This window comes from Pelodiscus sinensis, chromosome 2, assembly GCF_049634645.1.
Source record: "Pelodiscus sinensis isolate JC-2024 chromosome 2, ASM4963464v1, whole genome shotgun sequence".
NCBI classification, from domain to species: domain Eukaryota; kingdom Metazoa; phylum Chordata; order Testudines; family Trionychidae; genus Pelodiscus; species Pelodiscus sinensis.
The window spans coordinates 252,458,744-252,478,472 of NC_134712.1; the positions used below are offsets into that span (position 1 = coordinate 252,458,744).

General features: G+C 50.6%; 1 protein-coding gene across 40 annotated transcripts in view; it reads right to left on the reverse strand.

Annotated features, from left to right (window-relative positions):
* The window catches only part of OBSCN (obscurin, cytoskeletal calmodulin and titin-interacting RhoGEF), a 316,457-nt gene that overhangs the window by 234,252 nt on the left and 62,476 nt on the right, over positions 1 to 19,729 (reverse strand). For all 40 annotated transcript variants that reach the window (XM_075922913.1, XM_075922903.1, XM_075922914.1 and 37 more), the window contains 8 exons: positions 16,928 to 17,203; positions 13,913 to 14,188; positions 12,304 to 12,579; positions 9,946 to 10,221; positions 8,175 to 8,450; positions 6,704 to 6,970; positions 4,209 to 4,478; positions 3,672 to 3,938 (listed from right to left, as the gene is read on the reverse strand). In XM_075922913.1, coding sequence (XP_075779028.1) covers positions 3,672 to 3,938; positions 4,209 to 4,478; positions 6,704 to 6,970; positions 8,175 to 8,450; positions 9,946 to 10,221; positions 12,304 to 12,579; positions 13,913 to 14,188; positions 16,928 to 17,203 — 2,184 coding nt within the window. The remainder of the gene's footprint in view (positions 1 to 3,671; positions 3,939 to 4,208; positions 4,479 to 6,703; positions 6,971 to 8,174; positions 8,451 to 9,945; positions 10,222 to 12,303; positions 12,580 to 13,912; positions 14,189 to 16,927; positions 17,204 to 19,729) is intronic.

Below are 19,729 nucleotides of genomic sequence, written 5' to 3' on the forward strand. Positions count from 1 at the left end.
GGTGCAGTGCGCTCCGAGCGGCTCTGGGGGCCGGAGGGGGTGTGGTGCGCTCTGAGCGGCTCTGGGGCCGGAGGGGGTGTGGTGCGCTCTGAGCGGCTCTGGGGCCGGAGGGGGTGCGGTGCGCTCTGAGCGGCTCTGGGGCCGGAGGGGGTGTGGTGCGCTCTGAGCGGCTCTGGGGGCCGGAGGGGGTGCAGTGCGCTCCGAGCGGCTCTGGGGGCCGGAGGGGGTGCGGTGCGCTCCAAGCGGCTCTGGGGGCCGGAGGGGGTGCGGTGCGCTCCGAGTGGCTCTGGGGCCGGAGGGGGGGGCGGTGCGCTCCGAGTGGCTCTGGGGCCGGAGGGGGTGTGGTGCGCTCTGAGCGGCTCTGGGGGCCGGAGGGGGTGCGGTGCGCTCCGAGCGGCTCTGGGGGCCGGAGGGGGTGCGGTGCGCTCCGAGCGGCTCTGGGGGCCGGAGGAGGTGCGGTGCGCTCCGAGCGGCTCTGGGGCCGGAGGGGGGGGCGGTGCGCTCCGAGTGGCTCTGGGGCCGGAGGGGGTGCGGTGCGCTCCGAGCGGCTCTGGGGGCTAGAGGGGGTGCGGTGCGCTCCAAGCGGCTCTGGGGGCCGGAGGGGGGGGGGCGGTGCGCTCCGAGCGGCTCTAGGGGCTACAGGGGGTGTGGTGCGGTCTGACCGTGTCTCAAGGGTCTGTAGGGGGTGTGTCGTGCTCTGAGCAGCTCTGAGGGCTGGCCGCCTCTGGCCCCGTCCCTTCTGCCCAAGGCTCCACCCCGTCTTTCCCCATTGCCCGAGGGCCCAGCCTGGCTGTTCTCTCCCCTGTGTTCACCCAGCCAAAAACAGAGTAAATGTCACGTGATGGATGTGAACAATCCCAGCTAACCCAGAAAATCCAAATGAGATGATCACCCTGAGCTGAGCCTTACAGGCTGGTGTGTTTTGTGCCTTCAGGAAGAGCAGGTCTAAGAGGTCTGTGTCCAGCGGCACAGGGGCGGGGCTCTCCAGTGACATGCTTGGAGCACCCGGGGGTTAGTGAGTGTCTATCCCTACCCTGTACAGAACGAGCGAGGCCCAGAGAGGCCGGGAAGTCAGTGCTTTTGTTGCTAGAGGCAGGTGGTTTCAGAGAACTAAGCCACAGATTCAGACAAGACTTCTTCATGCTAAGGGCCAGTCATAGCTGGATGTCTCCCAATCCCGGATACGCTTGGCAAGCCTCATACTTTAAAACTGGGATCTCCACTAGCTCTCAGGCCGGGCGCCTACCAGATGTTTCACAGCAGCTGCTTTGCTTCTGATCTAGTTGCACTGGCAACCTCTGACAGCTGGATCTGAACAAAGCCCAAAGCTCCACGGGACTGGACTTTGCCCAGCTTTATACTGAAACCGCTGAAATCCACACACGTCAGAGGATTTCACCACAAAGCCATAAACTGGCCTGGGTCTGTTCAAAACAAATAGAAGGAAGTTTTTCTTCACTCAGCGCACAGTCAACCTCTGGAACTCCTTGCCAGAGGATGTGGTGGAGATCAGGACTTTCACACAGTTCAAAAAAGAGCTAGACAGATTCATGGAGGTTAGGTCCATCAATGGCTGTTAGTCAGGACGGGTAGGAATGGTGTCCCTAATCTCTGTTTTTCTGGAGGTGAGTGACAGGGGAGGATCACATGAGGATTACCTGTTGTGTTCCCTCCCTCTGGGGCTTCTGGCATTGGCCACTGTCGGAAAGACAGGATACGGGCTGGACAGACCATTGGTCTGACCCAGTATGGCCGTTCTTATGTTCTAAAACTCACCCCCAAAGTTTTCAGTCTTTCCACAGAGATCGTCTGAGCTGTGATTACAGGCAGTCCCCGGGTTACATGGATCCGACTTACATCGGATCCCTACTTACAAACAGGGTGAGGCAACCCCACACTAGCTGCTTCCCCCCAGCAGACCAGGGAGACGCGAAGCTAGTGCCCCTCCAGCAGACCAGGGAGACGCGGAGCGGCTTTTCTCAGCAGACACCTCAGCTTGAGAATAAAGGACTGAGGGAAGTGAGGTGTGGAAGAATAAAACTGAGCTCTGGAGAAATGTTTGGCTAGAGTTTCCCCTACAATATGTACCAGCTCCGACTTACATACAAATTCAACTTAAGAACAAACCTACAGTCCCTATCTTGTACGTAACCCGGGGACTGCCTGTATTAACAAAATTCAAAGCCAGGCTTCTGGTCCTGTTAAGCAGATTTCTGACAGCTAAACTCTTTGGATACCATGGATCTCCTCTATGCACACTAGAGACAGACATGAGCCAGGACACCATCTCCAAACTGACCACAACTTGGAAGTTGAAATGCAGCTCTGGCTCTCCACTGAAGAGCTCAGCCTCTTTAACCCTCTCTCCGTCTGTTAGATATTCAAAGGGTGCCTTCATATTATTTATATAGCACCCAAATTGTGACTGGCACTTCACAGACAAAACTGGACAGATCCTTGCTTTGAAGCACATGCTACCTAAGGGCACGTGTGACGTAGTGGGGGTACTTGCTGGGCTGTGGTGACCTCTGCTGTCTGGAGCAAGACCCAGCAGGGAAAACCTCACTAGGCCAAGGTAATGCCAAACTTGTTGAACCACTGGCCAGACACCCCCCATGGAGAGGAACAAAGGAAGGTGAATGCTGCCCTGGCTGGGGGGCAGGGCTGGAAGGGAGGGAGTTGGTGGCTGGCTGTCTGTGAGGATGGAGGAGACAGCCTAGGGAGAGGAGCTGGAGTTTAGGGGCCCAGTCTCCCCCCAACTCAAGGGGGCCTGAGGCATCCTAGCCCAGTTCTGTGACCAGACTACATCTGTACTATGCTGTATCCTGGAGAGGCAATAAACTTCCTCTATTCCACCGGCTGGTGCAGTCTGTTTGTGCCATTTCGGGGTGCAGGAGACGGGGAACCCCAATGCGCCGTCACAGCACGTCTGCGCAGCAGGGCAAAACTCGACTTAAGCTACGCAACTTCAGCTACATCAATTGTCTAGATGAAGCCAAAATAGCCTAATATGGCTTTTGGCGCAGCCTACACAGCAGGAAGTCAAAGGGAAGAACGTTCAACTTCGACTTCCCTTACTCCATGAAATGAAGGCTACAGGAGTCGGAGTAAGAAGTCCTCCAGCTCGACATTATTTCGAAATAACGGCTGGCTGCATAGACACGCTCTTGGTTATTTCGGAATAACATCATACTCTAAATGAAGAGGTGACATTACAACGAAGACAAATGGCATATGGGGAAGAAGGTTGAGTTACAGAAGTTACAGAGGAAAGGGAAGATTGTTAGTTTACCTGAATACTTGCACCCTTGAGGGTAGGGGATTTATTATTTTCATGTCAATTGCATTTCAAGAGCTGTTTGTGGGGAGATACTGCCAGGAAGGGAGGCGAGACATGGAAGAGGAAGGGCTGTATCGGAGGAAATGCAGGGGGCAAAAGACAGAGTGGAAAGGGGTGAGGAAATAGGAGGGGAGAAGGGTATAATGGTGAAGGGGAGTCAAGCCAATAGACAGGGGACTGTGGCCATTGGAGACAACAGAAGGAGGCAGGAAGAACAAACTGCCAATCAGCCACTACGGCCGCTCCAGCACAGCCATCCGACTGGCAGCACACCCAGAGGACAGGCCTGCCCTCCCAAAGCCATTCGCGGCAGCGCTCGACACCCGCTTACTTTCCACGTTCAGCTTGGCCTGGGTCTTGTCCTCGAGCGTCTCGCAGCAATAGAAGCCCCGGTCTGCCAAGGTGACGTCCTTAATCGTCAAGCTGTGTTTTGTCCCCTCCGCCTTGATCTCCACTTTGCCACCGGGCTGCAGCACAATGCTGTTCCTCATCCATTTCACCTCCATGGAAGGCTTGCTCAGCTCCACCTCTAGGGTGACCGTGTCCCTCTCCTCAACCGTTCTGGGCTCCAGTTTCTTCGTGAAAGTCACCGGCGCCTCTGGCACATGAGAGGAGACAAGAGTAAAAGTGAAGTGACTCCAGAAAGCTGGCTATAAAGTTTAAACCAGGGGCTCCCAGGGAAATCAAAGCTGGGGAAAAACCATGTGCGCAGAAGCAGCATTGCCAGTCCTGGAGCGTCCTGGGCGTTATTCTAAGATATGGACCCCATGTGTTTTTCATCCCCATTGCCAGAGCCAGAAAGTCAATAAAAGAAACCTACAAACAACACATCCTACAGTGTGAGTTGAGCCAGTCAAAGGGATCTTACCGCGGACCGTGAGGGTGGCTTTGCTTTCCACACCCTCTGCGTTGGCCGAGATTTCTGCTGCGTCCTCCTGGGTCAGGTCAGTGATGGTGAGGCTGTGGTTGGTGGCCTTCTGGGAGATCACGTATTTCTGGCTGGCTTCGAGTTGGACGCCGTTCCTGTGCCAGGTCACCACAGCGTCGTTGGGGGAGACGGTGCATTTGAATGTGGCCTCCTTCCCTTCTTCGGACACCATGCTGCGAAGGCTGGTCAGGAACTTCACCACTCTAGGAGCTGGCAGAGAAGGAGGGGACATTATAGCACGGGCATGACAATACCCAACCTGCAAGCACCACCAGAGAGCAGATCGGTCAAGAGCAGGAGTGGCCAGTCTGTGGCTCCAGAGCCACATACGGCTCTTCAGAAGTTAATATGCGGCTCCTTGCACAGGTACCAAATCCAGGGATGGAGCTAGAGGTGCCAACGTTCCACTTGGCTGGAGAGTGCTCACTGTTCAACCCCCAGCTTTGCCCTACGTGCTGTCCCCTTCCACCCTGTCCCCTAGCATTCTGCCACTTCCTACCTTCTCCACTGAGCCGGTCACACCCATGCTTCCCCCTCCAGTGTCTCCCACTGAGAGAGCTGGTCACAGTGGGCAGGAGGAAAAGGAGAAGGCAGCACTGACCCGGTGGGGCTGCCCATAGGTGGGATGTACTGGGAGTGGTGGTGGGGAGCCGATCAGGGCTGTTGACATAGTCACGTTACATCTTGCTATGGGGGGAAGGGCTAGCTCAGTGGTTTGAGCATTGGCCTGCTAAACCCAGGGTTGTGAGTTCAATCCTTGTAGAGGCAGAGGCCATTTGGGGCAAAAATTTGTCAGGGATGGTACTTGGTCCTGCTGTGGAGGCAGGGGACTGGACTCAATGATCTTTCAAGGTCCATTCTAGGAGATAGGCAATCTTTATTTATTTACTGTCCAATTTTTATACATGGAGGTGCCACTCTAGGATTGGAGCAAGCATGGAAGGGAAAATCCTGGATCTACCTTTAGGATCCTTAATCCCAGCCTCACTATCAGGGCCAACACGGCCATGACCTATCACAGCCAACACCCTGAGTTTGTCTCAAAGTCACAACAACATTCCTTGCCAAAAGAACCTTCCCTGTTTTTGCAGGAAGGTAGCAGAGTCACCCGTCAGTAACTATGAAATTGGTTGAAAAGGAACATCCACATGAAGAATCTGAACATCCTTTTAAACTGCCAGAGTTCCGGTTAGATCCTAGGAGGAGACTTTTTAAGGATCACAAATAATTTGGACTTTAAAGTGGACATGGGAATGGAACAAACTGTGGCTTCGCATCTACTCATGTGAAGGTTGTCAGTAGCAACTGAGCCTGGGACCGATGTTCCTTCTAATCTTTTCCAGCCATGTGCAGCTTTTTCCATCCAGGTGCAGAATAAAATAGTATGTGCACCAAGGCATGTGTGAACGTGCACCACTAGGAGAAACAAAACCCCCAGCTGCAGGTGCTCTGCTAATCATCTGGGCAACATTTGAATCTCTCCTGAGCAGCCACACAAGCGCATGGCTTACAGGAAACACTGCCCGGGACCTTCACCACCAAAATCAAAGGGCTCCACTGTGGGAGATAAAATTGCAACTTGATTAATGCTGCATAAGCAGCAAGTTATATCTCTGTGGCAGCCTCCAGCAGGGGGCAATATAATCAACCCATACTAAACCCATATAATACTCCTACTGCTACAGGCTGAACCTCTCTACTCCAGAACTCTCTCGTCTGGCAACATCTGTGGCCCGGTTTCATGTTAATTAGCTGGATGTCCGCTTATCCTGAGTGTGGCCAAGTTTCCCATAAAGTTTGTTTACAGACATCAGTCTTGGCTCTCAGTGTTCTGTGCTGTGATTTAGCTCTAACTTACCCCTAACCAGCGGTTAGGGCAGGGCGAGCGGGGCGGCTGCCCCGGGCCCTGCGCTTCCCGAGGCCCCGCGCATGCGCCTTGGCACCACGGCGCATGCACTGTGTCAAAGGTGGGGCCCCGCGAAATTTTGCTGCCCAGGGCCCCGCAGCGCTGCCCTGAGCCCCGCGGCACTCTCATCCGCCCCTGCCCCTAACTGTCTTCTAAGAGCTCAGCAAGCAGTGGAAGTGTTGGCAGTGCTGCTAGACAATATTAACCTTACGTGGTTTGGCAAATTCTCTGGTTCAGCACCAATCAGGTGCCGGACTAGAGAAGTTCAACCTGTAGTTAAATGTATAGATCTTTCCTAGGGATCAGTATATGTTGCATTTCTTTTTCAGAATGGCAATCACGTTCTCAGTGCATTAAATGCAAGATGCGAGTTCTTATTTCCCCAGCTATAAGACATATTTCTGCATGTAAGCAATGTCCTCTGCCCTTTTAACACAGGCAGGATGCTTTTAATGCAGCCCATGAACAATGGAATGGAAGGAGAAGACAGTGGGGTGTCATATATCATGTCATGACTCTGGCCAGGTACCTTTGGGGGTGACCTGAACGCTGCTCTTGTCATCCCGGGATTCACAGGTATACTCTCCCTCATCTTCTGCCCGGAGCCCCATTATGGTCAGGACCCGCTTGGCTCCATCCTCACGAATCTGGAATCGCTTGCTGGGCTTGACTTCAACCCCGTTCTTGTACCACCACACATCGCCCTTCACCTGGCTCAGCTCACAGCTCAGAGAGATGGTCCCTCCAATCTCGGCACCGACAGCTTCTAGTTTCTTTGCAAACCTCACTGGGATTTCTGAGATTCCGTGGAAAGGAAACAAAGAGCCCCGAGCAGATCAGAAAATTGTTTTTCCTACTCTTTTTTATTTCACTAGGCGGGATTTTTGAGCAGAGGAAGGTGGGAAATTCAAGCAATAGATACAGCATTGCAAATTGTGACTCCGTGATAATAATCACAACTTTTCATTTACTGACCTCAAAACATGTCATGAAAGTGGGTAAAACATAAAGGCTACGACTAGACGACACTTCTCTGTCAACAGAGAGATGTAGAGTAGGCACGTCGAAATTGCTAATGAAGCAGGGATTTAAATATCCTGTGCTTCATTAGCATAAACATGGCCGCCACTTTTTTTTCCGAAACGGAGCTTTTTAAAAAAAACGGCAGTCTAGACGCAGATCTGTCGAAAAAGGGGTTTTGCCGGCCCGATTAGCAGCTGAAGTGCTCTGTGTGACTGGTTGGTGCCTTATAGGGAGGACCTCAAGCCTGGGCAGTATGTAGCCCTGGTTTTGAGCAATTTGCCCTGAACGAACACTCTCAGCGGTGCCCAGACCAACCCGGTATATTACATTTGGCACATCCCAGGGTTCCCTTCCGTGATCGCTTATTGACAGTGGCCAGACTGAGGGGTTGCTCATGAGTGGATCTTAGTGTAAGTGAAGCACAGAGAGACAAAGTGACTTGCCCACTCCATTGTGCTTTAGCATCAGAGGTTAAAGTAACAAGGGGAGCAGACGCTGACCTCCTCTCCCCGGCGTGGGCAGCCAGCCCTCTCCCCTCAGCTCCCCAGCTACAAATCATTACCATAACTCTGCCCCGTGAGGTAGATGGGAGAATCCATTTGTTCCTGGCCCGGCACTACCCCACCACTAGATTGTCATCTTCTACAGTCTGCCCTGAATAAAGGAACGTATCCAGCAGCCCAGCCCTGGGGACACAACAGGGACCAAACTGTGGCTGAGAGCCAAGTTCCTGCCCCTGCTTGCTCCGTGGAGAATTTAAGCTAAGCCCGTCTCCTGCTACAATTTATGTCTACCCCGTGCTGGCCAGAAGGGTGGGGCATGCGATCATCCCCTTCCTCCCCACACGAGCAGGCGGTACGGGCCACACAGTAGCAGCTGTGAGACAAAGACGAGGGGAGGGTGATTTTCAAGTTCATCCCCTTGGCCTCCAGCCCCAAGGAAGAGCCATTTGACGTTGCTGGGAATTTCTCTCTCACCTTTCACCTGCACGTGGAACTCCTGCCTGTCGCTTGTTGTCTTGCAGGAGTACACAGCACTGTCTTTGGCCTCCGCCAGCTTCACCGTCAGCGTCCTCGCGGCCCCGTCGCCCTGGATCTCATACTTCTTGCTCCCCGTGAGCTCAGCTCCATCCTTGAACCACTTGACTACGGCGGTTGCGGGCACTACTGAAGTGGTCAGTGTGATGTTCTCGTGCTCCTGCACAATGATCGGTTCTTTCTGGGCCATTTTCGCTTGGAATTTGGCCTCGGGTTCTAGAGACGCAATCAAAACGAACAAGCAGGTTGGATTCCAGCTCCCGAGGGCGGCGGTTCTCAACCCCGTTTTTGCTTCACGGCTCATAAAATGACCCCAACACGAGCCAGCCTAACCCAGGGATGTGGCTGAATGTTTGAAGGATTGGTTGCTCCTTCAAAGAGGCAATTGGTTATAGAATCAAAGACAATGAAACACACACACACACACACCTGGAGCCGCTACGATTCTTGTTTCACCGTGTATGAAAACTTCTCTGTCCCCATGGGGCTAATCCCACAATTCTATGGACTTGCTACACCCTACTACCTTCCCTGATCTCTTTTCTCATTCTCTCATGGCTTCCTCTCCAATTCCCAGAATGCATTGCAGCCCTTTAACACATCCTGAAACTCCATTTGACAAGCACTGTTCTTCCAAGCCTCCATTCTCCTCTTTAAAACCCTCCCACGTCTGTCTTGCTTTCCGCCCCGGAGGCGTTGGAACTAGAGGTACTCTGGGAGCTTCCGCACCCACGAGCTTGAGGTGGTTTCTGTGCTATACGGGGTTTAGTTTGGCTCAATGGCTCTTAGCACCCACATTACACAAATTGTTCCAGCCCCCCTGTTCAGCGCATTCTCTCTGTGGAATGATTTGAGGCCGTGTCTCAAAGTCAGACTGAGCCATCTAGCAGTGTGCCATACAACACAAAGATTATCAGTCAAATTCTGCCATCGGCTACACCACACTGAGGAAGTGAATAGGGCAAATTAATCTGTGGTCTAGCTCAGCAGTTTTCAAACTCTTTTCCTCATGACCCACTTGACGAAAATTGTTGATGCCGCAACCCAACATCATGTGACTAGAATGTGGGATCCAAGGTGGGGCTGTAGGAGGGGGCTCTGGCGTTAGAGGGGCAGGGCTGGGGCAGCAGGTGCTACCTCAAGCAGCTCCCAGGTAGTGGAGGGAGGGAGGGGCTAAGGCAGCTTCCCGCCTCTCCTGGCCCCGCAGACCAGGCTGCACCCCAGAAGCAGCCAGCAGCAGGTTCCCAGCCAATGGGAGTGCGGTGCTAGTGCTTGGGGCAGGGGCCATGCACGGAGCCCTCTCCCGCTAGGAGCTGGGCCTGTTGCCAGCCGTTTCTGGGGTGCAGCGCAGTCTGCAGTGCCCGGACAGACAGGCTGTGTCTACGCTGCCGGCTTTTGCTGGCAGAGAGTATGCAAATGAAGTGCTGATTAGCATATTGTCACGCTTCGTTTGCATACTCTCTGCCGGCAAAAGCTGGCAGTGTAGACAAAGCCACAGAGAGTTGCCTTAGCCCCCCCGGTGCTCACCTGACCCCCCTGCAGCAAGGAGACCCAGTCCCTGTCAGTTGAAAACCCCTGGTCTAGCTTATTTGAAGTCACTGAGTTATTCCCAGGAGGTAAGGAAATAAGATATTCACGCCAAGCAGATGTCTTACACATAAGAACCCTGACTTCAGCTCTGCCCAGAACGAGCATGGAGGAGAACACTCACCCATTGCTTCAATCTGGAAAGTCAGTTTCTGGCTGGCAGCCTCACAGGTGTACTCGCCAGCGTCCTTCTTCTCCACCTGCTCCACGATCAGCTGCCGGGACTTTCCCTCAGACACCACCTTGAATTTCTTGCTGGAGGTGATCAGTTTCCCGTCCTTGTACCACTTCACGTCAGTCTTAGCCTGGGCCACCTCACAGCTGAGGATGGCGCTCTCTGTCAGCACGGCCTTCACCTCCCTCCGCACCTTCTCCTGGTTTGCAAATGCAGATTCCGGCTCTAGGCAGGAAAAAGAACAGAGAAAACTGACTGATTAATATAAAATGAGCCCAAGCGATAGGTCTTTGTACGTTCACAGGCACCATCTTTGGAAATTCTAAATCTGTCATGTGCCGACCATGCCAGGTGCAGCCAGAGAACGGTTTCTTTTTTGTTTTTTCCCCCTAAAAATTAGACATACAGTGCAGACGTTCTTCCTTCTTTGTTCGTATTTCTATCATAAACCAGGATAACACACACTTTCAAATGGGACTCAGGGATCTTGCCCGTGGCCATTCCCAGCAGGAATTTCTCCTTTATTTGGACAATACCCTGATCGCTGAGGACCTGAGCTGGCGAAGCACACAAGTGTACACACATGCTTAGCATGAAGCGTCTGGCAGTTCCTTTGACTGCACATGCTTCCATTACCCACGTTACGCACACTGCTGAATCAGGCCCAATCGTGCAAACTGGAGGGTACCCTTCTGGAGAAGAGGGCATGTAGCCTCTGGCAACAGGCTCACAGCATCTCAGATCAGGAGCAAAATCTTACAATGAAAGCACCTCAAAAAAATCACAGCAGAGCAATTTGGAGGAGCACCTCTCTCCTTCAAAAAAGGGATCCCAGAACCTTAACTCATAGAATCCGCGGGCTGGCAGAGACCTCAGGAGGCATCAAGTCCAGCCCCCTGCCCAAAGCAGGACCAACCCCAACTCAATCATCCCAGCCAGGGCTTTGTCAAGCTGGGACTAAAACCCCTCTAGGGATGGAGGTTCCACCCTCTCCCTAGGGAACCCATCCCAGGGCTTCCCCTCCTTGCTAGGGAAAGAGTTTTTCCTAATATCTTCAAAGCCAGACTAGGAGTCTTGCAAGAAGAGGTTTTTATGATACTTCCGCCTTCCTCTGAAGCTGGAAATGCCTAGGACAGCACTTACGCACATGCTTACAGTTACGCGTATGCTTATGGGCTTCCCTGAACAAGGATGCTGTTCTGTCTCAGAACTATGAGAACACTTGCTGGGATAATTAGGCCCTCTCCATCTAAACCCGGGAACAGCACATGCACCAAACACATGAAACATACGGTGTGATGAGTTATCAAAGTTTGATACAGATTTGATTTGAATTCTCAGCGACAGTTTGGGCCGGTTTCCACCTATCACCACTTAGGACCAGCTCTTCCACCAGTCTATATCATTATGGCTCCGTTGACTCCATGTTTCACAACTGTTTGTGCAAAAGCCCTCTCTTCCGCAGCTCTGGCCAGCTGTACACACCTCAGGCTATGTCTAGACTGCAGGCTTCTTTCGAAAGAGGCTCTTTCGAAAGCATCTTTCGAAAGAGCCTCTTTCGAAAGATCGCGTCTAGACTGCAGGCGGATCTTTCGAAAGAGAAATCCGCTTTTTCGAAAGAGAGCACCCAGCGAGTCTGGATGCTCTCTTTCGAAGACGGCCTCTTTACATTGAAGAACGCCTTCTTTCGAAAGAGGAACTTTCGAAAGAAGGCGTTCTTCCTCGTAAATTGAGGTTTACCGCCATCGAAAGAAAAGCCGCGTTCTTTCGAAATAATTTCGAAAGAACGCAGCTTGAGTCTGGACGCAGGGGAAGTTTTTTCGGGAAAAGGCTACTTTTCCCGAAAAAAACCCCTGAGTCTGGACACGGCCTCACAGTGCATCTCTCCCCCTGCCTCTTCTCACATCTCAACTGACCAGCTCCCTTTATCTCTGCTGCTCCATCTATTTCTCCCTGCGTGACGTGGCAACTCCACTCAATTATGCGTTGTATATAAAAGCACCATGCAGTTCTGCAAGGAGTATATTCATGTATTGCTTACATTATTATGAAAGTTCCAATTGAATAATGTGATGCTCTCTTGATAATAATACCCCCTGATACTTTGGCGTATGTCAGACATTAGACCAGCTCTTCAGCTAGCATAAATCAGCCTAGCTCCTACCTTGCAAGGGAGTGACACTCATTTCTACCCTCTGAGAGTCACCGTGCAAAATAAAGTGCCCCCATTAATTGCTGTTGTTCTTTGCCTGTTTTCAGACAAGACAGTATCTTTGGGAATTTGGGGGGGGGGGTCTTTTCCCCCACCTGTGACATTCATCTTGAAGGCCAGTTTCTGACCGGCAGCCTCACAGGTGTATTCTCCAGAGTCCTTCTTCTCCACCTGCTCCACGACCAGACGCCGGGATTTGCCCTCAGTTTCCACCTTGAATTTCTTGCTAGGGGTGATCAGTTTCCCGTCCTTGTACCACTTCACGTCAGTCTTGGCTTGGGCCACTTCGCAGCTCAGGGTGGCGCTCTCTGTCAGCACGGCCTTCACCTCCCTCTGCACCTTCTCCTGGTTTGCAAATACGATTTCTGGCTCTGAAAAAGAACACCATTTCAAATTAAACGAAGCCACTGCCTCAAGGCTGCCAAAATTTGTATAGGGGCCAAAGGCGAACAATTAAATCCACATGCATTCGGAGCTCTCCCACCACTGTGGAAAACATTGTCCATTTTCTTATGCAGCAAACTTTCTTGTTCCTCTTTCACAAGGGCTGTGACAAGACAGATGTGGATCTGTGTGAGCGCACCAGGAAGGGAGACACACTTCTTATCATCACTTCATGCTCTTGTTCTAGGTCCCATCAAAGCAAATCAGACAAGCTGAGGAGTCCCTAGTAGCTTTTCCAAGGATCAGATCAAATGCAGGTTTTAGCAGGAGGGCCTTGACTATGTCATTCCCTTCGGGTGTGTCTACACAGCATCTTTACCTCGAAATAAGCTAGCTTATTTCGAGGTAATTTCGAAATACCTTATTTTGACCCATGGGCCATTTATTGCCCATTCCTGACCTAGAGGCATGACCAGCCTAGGTGCAGCAGAAATGTGCGGTCGAAGACAGTCTCTGCACCAAACAGTTTACAACCCACATAGACAAAGGTAGCAGGGGAGCCAGACATGCAGAGACTGAACCAAGGCCACACAACAATTCCGTGTCAGAGTCAGGAATTAAAAACAAGCTCTCTGGAACCTGCAGTTCTATGTCATAGCCGGTGGCTCACACGCCCTCTGTGCATGACTGTTTACTCTCCCTGCTTACACCTACATGTTTATGTAGACATGGGAGATGCCTACAGCTACAACAAGGTCCTGGTGAACTTTCTAGCTGGCCCCCCAAGCAGAATTGATGATGCAATTACTGGATTTGCTTATGGCACAGTACTTACAGGTGACCAGGTAACAGATGCTTAATAAATTGTTTGAAATCGTAATTTAATCTTTTCGAATATTGCCACCGGACTGCAGCGAGATGGGAGACATTACGGGGGCTGGACTCGATGACCTCCTGAGGCCTCTTCCATTCTATGATCCCTCCTCTGTACTCAAGGAGGGAGTGTGGCTTTGTGGTACAGGCTGGCTAGGATGTGTCACAGAGCTTTGCACCATCTCAGGGGCAGATAACAGAGCTGTTGGCGTTGTAGTATAGAGAGACAGAGAGGATGCTGCTGTGGCTTTCCCTGCCCTAAAGATTCTGCCTTCCATTAACAAATATCATTTTTAAAAGTCCCCCCACTTCCAGACCAAAGCATCAGCAGCAAGTACCTGGCCAATAATTTGCTCCAAAATTGGTGAACAAGATTCCTAATCAATAAAATTACTCTGGCCTCCTAAATCTTCTACAAAAGAGGGATAAAAAAAGAGTTTCTCCCACCTGTGACAGTAATCCTGAAGCTCAGCTTCTGGCCTGCAGCCTCACAGGTGTATTCTCCAGCATCCTTCTTCTCCACCTGCTCCACGATCAGACGCCGGGACCTGCCCTCAGACTCCACCTTGAGTTTCTTGCTGGAGGTGACCAGTTTCCCGTCCTTGTACCACTTCACGTCAGTCTTGGCTTGGGCCACTTCACAGGAGAGGGTGGCGGTCTCCGTCAGCACGGCCTTCACCTCCCTCTGCACCTTTGCCTCATTTGTGAACACAACTTCAGGTTCTGGGATGGGGGGGAAACCATTTTAAAAAGTGAACTCCCCCAGCTTTGGCCATCATTAGCAGAAGACAGGTTAGGAAGATTTTGCTCCATTTGTATTTCTTGAGTGCCCCATGTCTTGAATCATTTAAATTAGACCACACCAAATATTAGGATGAAACATGGATACTATTCCCTATCTCTTAGGGTGTGTCTAGACTACATGCCTCCTTCGACGGAGGCATGTAGATTAGCCAGATCGGAAGAGGGAAATGAAGCCGCGATTAAAATAATCGCGGCTTCATTTAAATTTAAATGGCTGCCCCGATCTGCCGATCAGCTGTTTGTCGGCAGATCGGGGCAGTCTGGACGCGACGCGCCGACAAAGAAGCCTTTCTTCATCGGCACAGGTAAGCCTCGTGAAACCAGGTTTACCTGTGCCGATGAAGAAAGGCTTCTTTGTCGGCGCATCGCGTCCAGACTGCCCCGATCTGCCGACAAACAGCTGATCGGCAGATCGGGGCAGCCATTTAAATTTAAATGAAGCCGCGATTATTTTAATCGCGGCTTCATTTCCCTCTTCCGATCTGGCTAATCTACATGCCTCCGTCGAAGGAGGCATGTAGTCTAGACACACCCCTAGAGGGGCCCAGAGGTTCAACTAATGCTGTAAGTCACATTAATAATGTATCTAAGGCATTTATCTGGCTCCCCACTATGATCGTGTCTGAGCACCTCTCAATCTGAAATGCATGTAGCCTCACATGGCAGAGCCGAACCAGGTTCATGTGAATCCCAGGCTAGCCTCTTAGTTGGATCATCTTTCCTAATACCACACTGAGCATCTGGAGAAATCTTTGTAGGTAAATGGCAACATTTATGACAATCTTCAAAGCTTTTTTACAAACACCAATTAATTCTCACTTTGAGCCTGTGATGTAGGAACGTATCAACAGATCCATTTCCAGCTCAATTAAACTTAGTTACATACTGGTTAAGTAACTTGCCCATGGCCACACAGTAGGTCAGCAGCGGAGCCTAGCACCTAGAAATCCTAACGTGCAGCCCCTTAGGCTAATCACCAGACCTATTTACACAAACAAACCCATCATAGCTCAGCCTTATCCCAAAGAAGAGGAAATCCTTAGTTTCATCCTAGGTTACAATATGTATCATGCAAAGATCTGATATTTCAAGTCAGAAACCTTCATCATCTTGAGAAAAAACCTTTGGGCTAAAGCTATGCAGCTCTGTTGTGTACACAGATACAATCAACACCTCTTGCTGGCCATGTTGCACTGTTGTGTGCATTAGCATGGTAGGAAAAGATAGTGAGCTCCTGGCTTTTAAAAACAGCAACAACCAAAAACCTAAGATCCACCACAGGACACTAACATGAGCTCTTGTTTCCAAGAGATTCAAAGATTCTTGGCTAATTTCTGTCTCTCTGTCTCATATTGATAATCTGCCATAATTTCTCCCTCCCACCTTCACTAATCACCAAAGAATCCTTGTCTAAAATAAATAAATGGTTTGTGATCTCAAACCCTCCATATGCACTTCCTACTTAACCCAGCGTCAAAGTCAGAAAACTGAAACAACGTCACAATCATTTTTATGGCAAAAGAGTGGGATACTATAAACACAAGATAATGACCCAAATGGGCCCTGATGTACTCCTAGGACAATTCCAAGTCACTGACAGCTTCTTTCGAAAGAGAGCGTGCACACCTCAAAACTGGATCGAAAAAGCCATCTGATTTTTCGAAAGAGTGCATCCAGACTGCATAGATGCTCTCTTGAAAGAAAGCCCTGATTGCTATTCACAGAATAGCCACCAGCATACCTGTGCTTTTTTCAATTGCCTCTTCTTTCGAAAAATGTCCCTGTTCTGCATCCACAGATGCCTTTTTTCAAAAGAGCTCTTTCGAAAAAGGCGTTCTTCCTCATAATTTGAGGATTACCAATGTCAAAAAAAACCCTGCATTCTTTCGATTTAATTTCAAAAGAATGCGATTGCAGTGTGTATGCAGGTGAAGTTTTTTTGAAAAAACAATGTAGTCTAGACATACCCTAATTATACTCCAGACTATAGATGAGACACAAGAAATTAGGATAAAATCTAATACACTCCTACAATGCACAAAAAACATTTGACAAGTCTGGCAACTATGGTGGCAGAATCTAGTGCTAGGTAAATCAGTTCAGAGAAATAAAAAGAACCCAAACACCAACACAACCTTTTCTGTCCACTTTTGGCTATTTTTAATTACACTTAACTTTTCACTTTTGGATACAGACAGCAAATAGATTGAAAATTACCAGAGCACAAAGAGACGGCCTATTCTCACTGTATTACTGACCTGGCCGAAAGTAGGAAGCACCAGGAATGTTCTGAGATACTGTTTTGGGGAGATTTTAACATGAATAAATAGCAGAAAGAGACTCAGATAAAGCCATGCACATTCAGAGGAGCTTCTGAGCTACCCAAACACCAGCCCTCATGGAATTTACAATTTGCCAAGATCCACCAGTCCACAAAGCTTCTCCGGCACATGCATGACTTTAAGGCAGAGGGGCAAACCCCCTGCAGGTACTGGGTCCGCAGATGAATTTGAAATTACACCGCAGGCCTAGCGGCACACTGCAACAGATGAGTGCCACAGGACCATATATGGCACATTAACAGCCCAGCTCTCATAAAGAAATTCTCCCTGAAGAGTGGAAAATAAAAGAGCAAATAAAAATAAGTGTCTCTCTCACCGGCGACGATAATCTTGAAGCTCAGTTTCTGGCCTGCGGCCTCACAGGTGTATTCTCCAGCATCCTTCTTCTCTACCTGCTCCACGACCAGACGCCGGGACCTGCCCTCAGACTCCACCTTGAGTTTCTTGCTGGAGGTGATCAGTTTCCCGTCCTTGTACCACTTCACGTCAGTTGTGGCCTGGGCCACTTCGCAGGAGAGGGTGGCGCTCTCCGTCAGTACGGCCTTCACCTCCCTCTGCACCTTCTCTTTGTTTGCAAACACAACTTCAGATTCTGAGATCGGGGGAAACCATTTTAAAAAGTTAACTCCCCCAGCTTTGGCCATCATTAATAGAAGACAGGTTAGGAAGATTTTTCTCAATTTGTATTTCCTGAGGGCCCCATGTCTTGAATCATTTAAACTAGACCACACCAAATGTTATGAAGAACCATCCTTCCCTAGCACTGGAGTATGGACCCAAAGTATGTCTAGACTGCATCCCTCTGTTGGCAGAAGGATGCAGATTAAGCAGGTTGACATTGCAAATGAGGCAGGGATTTAAATATCCCGTGCCTAATTTGCATAAAAATGGCCACCACGTTTTGCCGACTCAGCACTTTGTCGGCAAAAAAAGCAGCAGTCTAGAGGGGGATCTGTCGAGAAAGAAAGCCTTTTTCGACAGATCCTGTAAACCTCCTAAGGGTTTTTCCATCTCTAATTACCATGTGTTTCTAATATCCGCAAGGGAAGAAATGAACACATCCGTTACATTTGTCCATCAGAACTTCACTGCATACCACCCATTGGTTGCTTGTGTAAACCTGATGGATTTGGATTATCAGCAGGTGGGATTGAACCCGGGACTAACGGTTCCAAGTGGACGAAGGGTTAAAGGCATGGGCCTCTACAGCAGGAATGGGCAATAATTTTTGCCTGCGGGCCACCCCGGAAGGGGCGGGGCCTAAACGGGAAGGGGGTGGGGCTACCCCCCAGACCATAATGAATCTGGGGGTGGGGGAGCCCCTTTGCCCCCCTTGCCACTAGGTACTGACGCTGTGGAAGAGGCTTGGCATGTTCCCCCACACCCAGGCCAATCAGGGCCTGGGGATGGGGGAGGGCGCGAAGCCTCCTTCTGCCCGGCAAGGAGCACGTGGCACTTTGAAGTGCTGCAAGCTCCTCGCAGGGCCGGGGCAGGGAGTTAGAAGCTTCACACAGCTCCCTTGCTCTCAGGCCCTGATTGACCTGGGGACAGGAGAGCACAAAGCCTCCTCCGCTCTCCCCCCCACCCTGCGAACAGCACACAGCGCTTCAAAGTGCCATGTGCTCCTGGCAGGACGGGAGGAGGCTTTGCATGCTCCAGTGGTCTCAGTGCTTCTGGATTACACTTGTGTGCTGTCCGAAGCTGCACACTACCTCACAGAAACAAGAGGAGCGACGTTGTTTATCTTGCAACCCAAAATAAAGGTGGACTCAAGGAAAAATAAATCTCAGCCCAAATTCCGGGTTCCATGTTTCAACTTCCAAAATGTCACAGACGTTCTGATCCAGGGTTTGGCTTCTAGGATTGCTAATGAACATAAACCACCCCCCTCAGTTACTTTTCCAGAATTACGCCAGGCCATCTCCAGGGCTATGTCTAGACTGCAGGCTTCTTTCGAAAGAGGCTCTTTCGAAAGCATCTTTCGAAAGAGCCTCTTTCGAAAGATCGCGTCTAGACTGCAGGCGGATCTTTCGAAAGAGAAATCTGCTTTTTCGAAAGAGAGCACCCAGCGAGTCTGGATGCTCTCTTTCGAAAACGGCCTCTTTACATTGAAGGACGCCTTCCTTCGAAAGAGGAACTTTCGAAGGAAGGCGTTCTTCCTCGTGAAACGAGGTTTACCGCCATCGAAAGAAAAGCCGCGTTCTTTCGAAATAATTTCGAAAGAATGCGGCTTGAGTCTGGACGCGGGGGAAGTTTTTTCGGGAAAAGGCTACTTTTCCCGAAAAAACCCCTGAGTCTGGACACGGCCCAGGACTAGTCGAATGCCTAAACTCCTGCACAGTTTATTTACTTCCTTTAAATGTATCCTAAGCCAAACTGGAGACAGCGGGAGGAATATGTGCCCCCACTGAAGTCAATCCTGCAATGGAGCCAGGATTTCACCCTGGTGTCTGTCAATGTAATTCCGACACCTTATCCTAGCTGGGAGAGGCCGCCGGACTTTGTTGTTCCACCTGGAAGGGCCATTTCTAGAAAGCGGAGGCCTGACTACGGTTGTTGTCTCACATTCCCTCATGGCTACTTGATTTGACCAAACTCTCCTTTGCCAGACACACGGCATCAGGCTCCACACTGATGTTCCAAGTGGCAATCCCTGGACATTCTCCAGACAGGCCTGTGCCCGACTACCCGGCAGCATTGCACCTGGGAGAAAGCATCCAACTTGGCTCCTTCCCTCTACATCATACAGAAACCTGGCCATGAATCCCCAAGTCCCAATGCCTCATCGCTCTCTCTGGCGGCTGCTCGGGCCCTCTTCTGTCCTGAGCAAATCGATCCCTAATTCCTCTGGAGGGAATGACTTTTTCTGGGACATGCTCATCTCTTTCTCTTCCTTTTCAACCCACTCTTTGCCCCTGCTCCCTCGCCCTCTCCATCCACATCCTCAGCCTTACAGTTCCCCCCCTCTTCTGATCTATGTGGTTTAGCTTTCCTAGTTCTTCCCATCCCCCATGATCCAGCTGCCTCTGGAGCCGCTTCACTTTCTCTTCCAGGATAGAAACCAAAAGGCCCATGTGGGGCCCGCAGCCTTCTCAGGGAGACAGCATAGTGTGGTGAC